General features: G+C 39.5%; 1 protein-coding gene across 1 annotated transcript in view; it reads right to left on the reverse strand.

Moving 5' to 3' along the window:
• Window positions 1-306: 306 nt before the first annotated feature.
• The window catches only part of glceb (glucuronic acid epimerase b), a 48,563-nt gene continuing 36,810 nt past the window's right edge, over window positions 307-12,059 (reverse strand). Inside the window, 2 exon segments of the mRNA XM_058782504.1 lie at window positions 307-5,333; window positions 7,930-8,169. Coding sequence (XP_058638487.1) covers window positions 4,309-5,333; window positions 7,930-8,169 — 1,265 coding nt within the window. The 3' untranslated portion in view covers window positions 307-4,308.

The raw sequence follows: 12,059 nt of genomic DNA on the forward strand, positions 1-12,059 counted from the left end.
TGAATAAATCTCTCTCTAAAAACTATCAGAATGTAGATCGAACGAAACTGAAAAGTTTGGTGTATGTAAGTGCTATAGAAGTAGGTATTTGTGATCTCAACTTTGGCCAGGGCATGAAAAAAATCTGTGGTTTTGCCTGTAATGTCTTGCTTTAAAATAAACTAGGACCAAGAAAGAATACTGATCTACTGATTAATCAAGATTTCCTTTCGATTTTAATTCGTAAAAAAAAAGAAAGAAAAATAAATAATTTGCTGCTCCTAATTAAACCAGGTTTGCAGTCAAAACAGAATTTGCTAACAAATACAGCATTTATGGCAAAATAACAGCAAGACAACTTTCTTCGAGTTGCCCTTGGGAGCAAAAACAAACATACAGATTGACCGGCGTAGTCCAAGAACAAATGACTAATTTGAGGATTTATTTTTTTTGGTTAATCAAAAGCACACACGGATCTTATGATCTTAATGATCTGAGAAAAGGATCAGCTCATCAGAGTTATTTGTTCGTGTATGGGACTACATTTGTTTTTGATCCAGTAAAAACAGCCGGTTTACACAGTGTTATCATTGCAGCATGACCACAAACAAATGAATCTTACTTAAATCAAAAACACACAATGGAAACATAAACTAGGTCCATTCATGAACAAATGACTCAATCCTTATAACCAACTATTAAAAAATAAATATTTCTCACTTTAAAACAATCAATAATGAGTTCATAGGCCTAATAATTCTACACATTATAACAGTAACAGTTTCTCTTCAGTGTGTATCCACAGAGCACTTCAGTTTATGTTGATTATTAGGCTCATTTCTGTTAAAAGTACATCATAATTAAACTCCATATTTTGACTTCTATTGCAAATCTCATTAATTAACATTTTTGCAAATGTTCCCATTTAGAAGATTCCCAATTTACAGCATTAGCTAACATATTTATATGTAAAACGGGCATTATGACAAAAATATGTTTCAAGTGAATTCAAATAAATTAATAAATCCAGCCCAAGTTAAAAAAAAACCTCACTGCCTACAGACAGACCACAGACCACAAGCGTCAGCTGGCTGAGTCTGGGTAAAAACAGTGATAATCTGATCAGACAGTCATTAAAAGATGAGCTCTATGGGGCGCCTTCACCCACTGTCTACCAGTGCTATGAGCTGAGCTAATGCTGGCTAAAATAACATGCAGACTATCGAGCGAGGCAGAGACAGGACAGAAGAATGAGAAGGGAGTTTAATGTGCCGGATCAGACCCCAGGCTGCAGCTAGTAATTAAACCGCACTGTCCATATGTGTGACTGAGATAGAGAGAATGTCATGGGGATTTTAGTGAACAGGGACATTGGAGATAAATGCTAGCAGACACCTCAGGCAGTGTTCAACACAGGTCATTTCTGCTCAGCTAGTGAGGAAGTATAAGTGACTTAACAAATGAATCAAAATCTAAATGAGATAAAGTCTGATAATGCTGTTTAGGTGAAAGAAACACACCGGACAAATGTATGTACAAAACGAAATGCCTTTATTTATACAATTTTAAAAAAGCAATTTAAAGCACAAAGACTTTAATAAACATTTGTCCTGCATAAAAATGATCGCACATTGTGCTTCCTTTGCAAAGTCTGTACAACCTCTGGGTGTGCAGCTGTTGCGATCCAGTTCAACCATTTATTGCATACACATGAAATACACTTCGCATGTCAATTTATAACTCGAGACTGAAATAAAACAGAAAAAAAAAAGAAGAGCGAAAAAGATCAACCTGTTTCTAACATTTCTAAACTGCAGCAGCTTGCAGAGGAAGGCTTTGCACATAGTCCAGACTGGAAACATTGTTTAAACAAAGAGACTAAATGAGATGAGAATAAATTAATTAAAGAAACTATAGTTGTGCTTTAACATTGCTTACTCCAAGGAGTTCTCAAATGCAAACAACGTTTGGTAAACTCAACTCGAAAAGGAGGCTGCTTTGAAACAAGGCTTTCAAGAACAGACATAGCGTTCCAAGTCTCTTTTCCCTTTTGAAATATGTAGCACTGAGCGCTAGCTCTACATCAAGATTTGCACACATCCCCATTGATAGCAGTGATTAATAATATTCCCAGTTCCCTTCTATACCCACTCCATTTTATACAAATCTAGACTGAAGGTGAAAAAAAAAAAAAAAACGTATCAAAAGGCATTTCTTCGTAAGAAGGCGGCATGTAACTACCACCTCAAAGTGTTCCTTTAGTCACATCAACTTTACAAAAAAAAAAAAAACCTAGACAAATGCTCCATGGTCTTCCATACAGAACAAAACAACTAAAGTTTCAGATAAAAATAACCCAAACTTTAAAGACTTTGGTACAGTATAAATGAAATGTAGCTCTCTGCCTCGCTCATGCTAATGTCTTTTCCTCTTTAAATGTACGTCTGTCTGTCCATTAAGTGACAAGTATGAAATGTGCATAGTATTATATGTGAGATCTGTGTCGGCGAGACTACAAGCAACCTGATTTTCATGGGAAAACATGATTTTTAAACCAAAAAAAAGGTCAACACAAAAGCTACGCCTCAGGTCTAAAGCACTCATAGTTTCTAAACGCTATCTCTGCCAAACAAATCAGAAGCTTTCATATCAAACATTCAGAAAAGCCACATTTTTCTTCTCTGACATTTATTTTCTAAAAAAAAGAAAATCTGAAGCCAAAAGCCCACACTGGAATGCGAACATCTGTTTGAAATGGTTCAGAACAGCAGGATGCCAGATAATGGGATAAAATCTCAGCATCTCAGCAGCTGTGGTTCGGTGAGATAAAGATCGACAGGATTCAGGCAGGTGGAGCTTTTACTGCTGAGGTCAAGCGGCTGACCGCTCTGAGAAACATCAAGAAGTGATGGCCAAAACTCTTTTGAACTCCATCTGCAGTCTCAGACACTTGGCTGCACTAGTCAGAAGGCTGCTGAAATGATTCTTTTGGATCAAACGAAAAAACAAAAAACAGATGCTATAGTCTTACATGCAAATCATTTCTCTATTTTAATGAAGAAGTACTGATCATTAGTATCTTTTTAATACATGAAACAGCATCTTTTTGCTTGGTTGAGATGCAAGTTATTCAACTAAATGTGAAAGAAACATTCTCATTCTTTTTCTCCACATTACGGCAATTGATGCTATTATAAAAATAATATCAAGAGAAACAATACAGCTGTCCAAAAATAAATTGTATAAAAGAATCACCTGATAAAAAAAATGGTGAGTAATTTAAGGAAATGGGTACAGCTACAATAACCTTGCAATCAGCAAACAAATGTTGAAAATTCCCTTATAAATGATTCACTGCCATTAAGGCATGAGAGTGAGAGAAAATAAAACTGGATTGATGTCAAAAATGAAGTCATAATTCATCACACGGTTGTATAAACGCATCTTCACCACACACACGCATGCCACACAAGTAAAGTGCATGACCAGTCTACATGAAGCACAACTGAACCGAGGTTTGACGTCTTACAGGAATGAACACCAGCTACAAGACCATTCAGAGTCCCTCCGATTTCTCAAAAAGCAGCCTCTGTGTTTGTTAGTCCGGGACAGTGGTGTCTTAAAAACTAAAGCAATGTTTCCTGAAATCTGTTGTAAACATGAAGCAAGTGACCTGCGACCACCTCTCTAAAGCTTTAAGTGCATTATGGGCAGGACTGGGCCGCATTAGAGACAGCTCAATCTGATTGTGGGATCATGAAATGCAGACCGAAGGCTGGACAGTGGGTTGAACAAAAGGCGAGTAAAACTTCAGTGCTCTGTGACATATAGCAATGCTACACTTGAGGACATTTTCAGCATTTTTATCCCTAGCTTATATGCAATAATGGTCTGCTCACAGGCTTTGAACTTAAATAACTACTGCAGCTAAAGTTTGTTCTCTACGATTTATTTCTCGACAATTGATGACTAATTATCTTCTGAGCTTTACTTTGGAAGAAGGTTCTGAAAGCTGCTTTGCGATTCCTCATCTCGACTGAAGTGAGCCCAAATGTGGCAAATCTCAGCAGACGCATTTCTCACTCAAACCTTTGAATTTTAAATACCTAAGCCCTCCCTCTTCCTTATCCAGACACATGCTGGAAGCAGCTGCGTTTGTACCTAATTAAAACCTCAGCACAGACACAAGAAGCACTGCATTTACTGTCTCAAACAGAAAAATCCAAAGTGTTCAGCCATTCTTTCTCCTCACTAGACACAGTGGCCCTCATGGTGGCAGTCGGGAAGAGGAAGTGAGGGCCTGAAGAGATCATAGAGGTGTGCTCCGCTTTAGTTGTGCTTGGCCCTTCCTCCTTTCAGGTAGCTTTTCCAGCGCTTGACGAAGTCCCTGAAGATGGGCGAGTTGTCAATAGTACCCAGCAGCTGGAGCTGGTTGATGTGCGTCGTATGGTAGTCCCAACGGGCCAGATTAGGCGCCGTGCCCAGTATAAAGTGGCGCAGGTCATAGATGGTGCCCGACCCTGTGTCGTACAGGGGCAGCATAACTTTTAAGGACTCCATCCCCTTGCTGTACAGCTGACCTGCGTCCCGACCGAGTTTCTCACCCGCGGTTTGTGCCAGGTCATACAAGCCTATGAGGGAATAGATAAACCCGTTCAGAACGAAGGAGCTAGGGATTGTGGGGTACTCCTCGTACCAGTCATACTTGTTCATGAACACAGCTTTGACGCCGTGCTGCTCCGATGGCAGTTTGAAAGGTCCGGTGGCACGCAGGGCAGCTTTTAGGTACGTGTCATCTTTTGTCATTAGATAGGCACGCACTAGAGTGGACATGGCCTGCCCCTGTGCCATGGCCGAATACCAACCCGGCTCCAGCGCACGGAAACCCTCCCCGAGTTTACGAGTCACCATGATCGGCCAGCCGCCGCGCTCGTCCTGGTTGCGCACCAACCAATCGCTGGCGGCGAAAAAAGCTGCCATGTGCAAAGTAGTGGAGATTGTGATATTGTCTATCATCCCGTGGCCGTGCACCACTAACTTTACGACACGTCGTGGCATGGTCTTGGTGGCTTTGACCGCTTTGGTGTTGGAGAGGCCAATGCCTTTGCGGAGGTCAGTGAGAAGGTCACGGGTGACCGTGGTCCATGCAGTCCGAGGGCCGATCCCGTAGGTGATGTCACGGTCCTTGAAAGAAATGAGCTGGGTGGTGGTGACGTAGTGGATAACAAACGGAGGACCTTTCTCTGTGGTCTCCAAGATGACGGAGACACTACCGTTAGATGTAAACTTCAGGTCAAAAGAGATGATGAAATCTTTAGTGTTGCCAAGAGGAAGTGAGACGCCCTCTGAGTTTTCTAGAAACAAGGAATAGAAAAAAACAAAACAAGTTTAGCAGGATGCCTGTTGGATCCAAAATTAGTGCCATAAGCAATGGATAAACAAACTTACATGACCATTAAAATGAATTTTATGAACAGCACAGTGTAAACCATTGCAAGTATAAAAGTATAATATTAATAACACTTAATTTTTTTGAGCCTCTATGTATTTTTGACAATATTTTTAAATGGATTATAAAACGACATAAGGGTGAATAATTGGTGACAGAGTTATAAATATTCCTTTTAAAATAATAGAGTAAGTAGCTTAATGCAGCTCCGCTTAAAAAAAAAATCTAACAGTATTTGGGAAGTGTGAATTTGTTGATGAATGTCAACCTGTGTGGCAGATTGGCATGAAATGTGGCACTGTTTGCAGACTGCTGCTGCTTCATTCACCAATTTAGTTGTGTCTATATACAAATTCCATATTTCACTTGTACTTCACATTATCGCCATTTGCTGCACAACACACCAAGTAAGCTGACAAACTGTTGTCAGGTAACAAAATCTGTGAAATACTGGTATATTTTTGGCAAATTTTGGCTTCACTGTGATATTAGCAGTATAACACGTCGTCTACAGTGACGTTCTTTTATTTCCCTTACAGTATCATTTGCATACACAAACAAGTACAGATTCACACACACACTATCAGATAGTCTTGAAGCCAAAAGGTTTCACTAGTCACTTTCTCCTGGGGTTAATTAAACAGACAAGTTGGTGTCAGAGAGGCAGAAAAGCTCAGACTGTGAACAACTTTAAAATAATCCATCTCACATCGGACAGTGCTAAAACTCATTTCTCCTCCAGAAGTTGAACACACTGCAGTGCAATTCGCTGTAAAGCAAGCAGATCAGTTTTCCAACTCTCAATCAAAGTACTCTATCTCTCTTTTTACAGAAATGCACATTCAACACTTTATCCTAAAGTCATCTCTCACTGTTAAACTCAAATCCCTCTCGCCGCCTCTGTCTGTGCTGCCTTCTGAGGTTATACAGAACAAAAAGGAAACCAACTCATACTCTCTACTGAGAGGAGAAAAGAAGGCATGAAAGAGCACGAGAACAAGAATGAGGTTGAGTACTTGAGCAAGAGAAAACACGCAAGACAGAGTAATATTGACAACATTAAAGCAACACAGAAAATAGGACAGGAGAGGGGTAAAGGACAAAGGCAAATCAAAGGAAAAAAGATGCAGCAAAGGACATTTTGGCTCAAATAGCCCCTATCACTATTTAATGCACTCATAAATCCATTACTTAAGGCAATGCAGAGACTAAGTGGATTTGTACTGTCCTGCTCTGATTACCCTCCCATCAATAGCAGTGATATGGAGGACGGAGAGAGCAGGAGGGAGGCAGCGCCCTGCTGGAGCCTTGGACCAGTGTGTCCTAGTTGGCCCCGCTCTAATCAATGCTCCGGGTGATGACACCAATTACTGCCTGCCAGCGCGACAGCCCTGCTAATTCTAATGGCTATTGATTAGCTCGATGCTACGCACGGTGTGTCCGAAACTCCAAAAATGCTGCCTTATCATGCAGTATCCTGAGGGAGGAACATAATGTACTGTCTACTGTGATGCCTCCATCTGTTTGATTTCTGAAGGCTGCATAGATGTTTCCGCCACTATCTGCGATACCCCATAATCCCGATTGCAATTTGGTGACTGAAAGAATAAAAATGCTGTTTGATGAAATAAGCATTGTAGACATTAAACAGCCTCTTTGTTATCTATAAAAGTTGAGTGGTTCTTGAATATATTTTAAAAAGTTATTTCTGTAATGGTAAAGCTAGATTTTCAGCAGCTATTACTTCAGTCTTCAGTGTCACATGACCGTTCAAAAATCATTCTAATATGCTGATTAGATGCTCAAAAAACATTCTTATTATCAATTTTGAAAACAACAACAACATTTATTTAATATAGAAATCTGGGTAACACTTTATTTTAAGGTGTCCTAGCTACATGTGTTACATGTACTTACTAAAATAATAACAATTAATTATGCGTAATTACATGCAAGTACCCCTAAGCCAAACCCTAATCCTAACCCTAACCATATAGTAAATACATGTAGTTAATTAATATTACTTTAATGTATAATTACACTGCAACAATGACACCTTAAAATAAAGTGCAACCGAAATCTGTAATATTTTTAATTGTTTTTATTATTAATTTAATACCTCCTTTCTGAATAAAAGCCTTAATTCCTTTTTTTTTTTTATCTTACAGCGGTAGTGCATGAGGCACTGTTAGTAGAGTGTGTTTTGATATTTTGATGGTGTTTATGTGCATGCCCAGTGGAGCAGGACTATAAGATGCTGATAGAAGAACACAGAAGAGATAAGAAAACAGGTAGGGATGAAGCAGCACTCGATTTCATCAGACTAAAGGGTTTACATGGCGTTTTAAAAAGATAAATTATTGTTTTAGTCCAACTGATTCTGAACGGCATACATACTAGGTGTGAATCTGGAGGATATAGAATAAAAAAACAGAATGGAGTGTATAAAGAACTAAAGAATACTAGACAAAATAAACTGAAAGCGTGTAGTTCTTCGGTACCTGGAGCGCTGAACTGTCGTACTGATGTGGCTCTGGTCTTGTCATAGACTCTGGTGAGAGAACAGCCTTTAGGGACAGTCCAAACGCTAGACCTGCTGTCTCTCTCCTCCGCTGTGTCATACACCTCCATGTGTGGTGGCCGCTCTGTCAGGTTCTTACTGTAATGACTCAGGCCATACTGAGCTATCTGGATAGCATAGAAATACCCTTGAGGGCCCCACTGGGTGGACAAAGGTACTCCTGTAGGGAGGAACCAGGTAAAGAGATATTAGAGACTGGGTGTTAAACTGAAGAGAAGTGTAACAAATATATATGTGCACTACTATTCAGAAGTGTGGAGTCAGTATAATACTTTTATTCCGCACAGACGCAATAAATTGATCATGTACAATGTTGCAAAATTTATTAGAATAAATATATTTTGTAATTTTTAGAGAATTATTCTGTAAAGAATAGAAAGTTCAGAAGAACAGCACGTGTTTAAATTAAAAAAATAGTATCACAATTTCCATGAAATAATTAAGCAGCATAACTGTTTATCATGATTGATAACAATAAATGTTTTTTGAGCAAAAAAAATCAACATATTACAATGTTTTCTGAAGGATCATGAGACACTTCTTAAGACTGGAGTAACGACTGCTGAAAATTCAGCTTTGCCATCACAGAAATAAGTTATATTTTAAAATATATTAAAATACAAAAAAAGAAGATTTTTGATTGTAATAATATTTCTATTTTTAATGTATTTTTGATCAGAAAAATGCCATCTTGATGAGCTTAAGAGACTTAATGACCCCAAACTATTGAATAGCAGTGAATGTCAGGAATATTGGATGATGTGTGTCTGTGTAAAGTTTGGTGGCAAACTGAACACATCAATAACAAGATTAAACAAAGCTGGCATTTTCTCATTGTGAGCTGGTAAAGGGTTACACATCTGCCACTAGTTCTTGTGCTGCTCCTCACACTGATACTGGAATCAAACAGTGTCTTGGACCCAAAAGTAAAATGTAATGCATTTAAAATGCTTTTTTAAAAAGAAAACAGCACTATAAACATAAATGTTCAATACATAGTTGAAATCGTAAAAAAAAATATTCCTCAGAGTAATGCAGGTTATTAGCCTTTAGACTCCAGTTTATTTTTGGTTGCCAAGCAACATAGCAACTTACCACATTAACATAAAATTCAAAAATCACAAATGTTCATACACAGATTGTTTACCTTAGTCAATTTAGGCTTCAAATTTGAAGAATTTTGAAAATTCAAACTTTTCACATTTGTGTTTTAGGATGCTATCCGTTTTATACTAGCTTTTAATGTGGAGTCTTTTTTGTTTTTAACTCAACTGTGATAATGTGAAGCAGTGGTTTCTGCACGCATGCCATCTTCATTCATTATACATAATCTTGTTTCTGGTTTCATGACTTTTACACAATTTAGATCAGATACACAATCCAGAGTACACAGTGACAAGTGAAAACATATAAACCTTCAATTAGCCAGAGATATACAAAAGACTAGTAAACACTGGGAGAATAAAGCCACTGAAGCCCCTAAGCAAATAGCCTTGGTCTGTAAGTTGTGTTTCGGCACTGACATAAATGCTGAAAGCTATAGTTCACTAGGCTTTCATTCACCTTCTTTCTATCCTTTTTTTTTTTTTTTAAACACAGCTCATCTACTCTACAGCCTGAAATGACAATAATCAAGCCACAGGCAAAACACTGCGACCGCGCTGCTGGTTTATAGCAGGCATGAAAGGATCTATTCACAAACATACACATAAAAAAACCACATGCAGGGTTAAACACAGACATAACAAGGTAATATAGATGACAAACACACCAATAAGACTGCCTCCCGCTTTCCAGGACGCACACATACACATGCCGGCTCTAAGTGGGACCTGCATCAGGAGGCAGATGGGCACTGTGGAGGCACTCCCTGGCCTAGATACTATTCAGAGCACTCTGATCCTCTGCTGGAGGAGACGCCATCCCTCAAACTGAAGGAGGAGGAAAAAGGAGCTCTCTTTCACTGTCACCCTCCGTACTCATCTCCTTTTCATTCCTTTTTATTCTCTCTCCCTCTCTCTATCCTTCAGCAGAGACTGATGAGTCTGTCCGCTGTCTCTGATAACAGGCTCTCTGCTCTAACACACTGCCGCAGGCTCGTGTGGGTTATTACCTCTGAGCTCAACACAATGTTTTTGTGCCTCTGACGCTTGGGACGAAAACGAGGGGAACAGAACCTCTAATTAATCTTTGTTTTGGGTGTTTGCATGAGCAACCCCTTTCCAAAAATGGCCATATTTCTTACTACAGTGAATTAAACCTTCTGAGGCGATCAAAGCTTTTTTCTGTTGGCATAATAATTTTGACAGTTAATACATGCCAACTGATTGCCTCAGAGAGATCCAACACTGACAGACACGAGCAGGTCGCACGACCTTCATATCAGCAACGTAACATTCCTTGAACACTGGACTCAAGCCTGTTCTTAAATGTTACACTTGTGTTTTGAGGCAGCGCTCGCTTTAATTTTCCATGGTTACTGGAGGAGGCAATGCTTCAAACCTCAGATGATTCCCTACAGGCTCCTTCATTCCTACACGGTCATTACTACTGCAGAGCTTCTTTGTAGCGTGCAGAACACAGAGCAGCTCCATGTAAACAGACTCAGAGTAATGGACTGGCTCTTGGTTATGGAGGAGAAGAGGCTAGACAAGTAGGGGACTGCTACGAACTCCTTTGCTTTTGTGCTGCCACAGACATTGAGAATTTCATCTCACCTCACAGACAACCCATGTTTTCCACCTGCCACAGAAGATTATGGTATGAATGTGCCTCTTTGCGGTGCTGCAAAAAAGGGAGTCCTTTGAATGCACACACAAAACAAGGTCTGCATGTTTTAAAAGCTTTCACCAGAAAAGAGTCGAAAGTGGTTTAATCCTGAATGCTGATCAATGACTGCAAAGAGTGAAAGCTATTCAGACCAGCATGTCTGGATGTGCTGAATTTCAGCATTTTAAACAGAGTACTGCAAAATGCTCTCTGGTTTTTGAGCAAGTGAAGAGAGCAATGGTTGGTTTACACCAAAGGTCGCCAGACTCGGTCTTGGAGGGCCGGTGTCCTGCAGAGTTTAGCTCTAACCCTAATCAAAAAAACCTGAACCAGCTAATCAAGGTCTTAATAGGTACAGAAACTTCCAGGCAGGTGTGTTGAGGCAAGTTGGAGCTAAACTCTGCAGGACAAGATTGGTGACCACTGGGTTACACGCTTGTCGTTGGTTACGCCAACATACACTCACACATGCAAACAAACAGATTTGGATTACTTTGAATTAGATTTATATTCATTTAATTTAAAAATTCTTCCACTTTGTTTGGCATTAGTATCCTGTGAAGCACTGCGAAAGGCTTCACCGTCTTCAGTGAATAGTAATGAAGTTGTGGTTTGGAAGGCATTCTTTATTCTCCAGTATTGATCAGACTGACCTAATTTTCAATACTTCCTTAAGAAGTGATTACTTCATTACCCAGTCTCATTATAAAAGAATATAGAAGAGTGAATGACACTGAGCAACTCTCTATTCTCTTTAGAGCGCATCAAAAACTTTGTGAAAATAGCTTTGATATGGTGGTGTTAGCCTGATGTGATCCAAGAACTGGAGTGAGACTGGGATCAGACTTCTGCTCTATCAGTGTGATGGCTCGAACAGAGCACTTAACCCCGTCTGCTGAAGGACGGTCCTTGCAAAGAGATAGAGAGGTGGAGAGAAGAGTGAGCCAGCAGGAAATGGTTGAAAGTAATCTGTCAGGGCAGTGAAACAGTGATGGATCACTGACACAGCGGAGAGAAAAATGCAGTTTCTGGACAGTAAAGCATCTCTGAAGGACACAACCGAGACCACCATAATCAGCTTTTTCCTGTCAAGGAGTGTCATCTCGAGTTCATTTTGAAATGCTTGTCATTTAGTTTCCTTAAAAAAATGAAATGATTTTGCTTTAATTTGGTTTTGCTTTTCCTCATTGACATTCACCAGAAGACACATGGGAGTCTGAGTGCAAAATTATTCTCCATTACGTTTAAGGTCATCAAATCAGCTCTTGTGATTCAGTTCTT

Source organism: Onychostoma macrolepis, chromosome 07 (assembly GCF_012432095.1).
Source record: "Onychostoma macrolepis isolate SWU-2019 chromosome 07, ASM1243209v1, whole genome shotgun sequence".
NCBI lineage: Eukaryota > Metazoa > Chordata > Actinopteri > Cypriniformes > Cyprinidae > Onychostoma > Onychostoma macrolepis.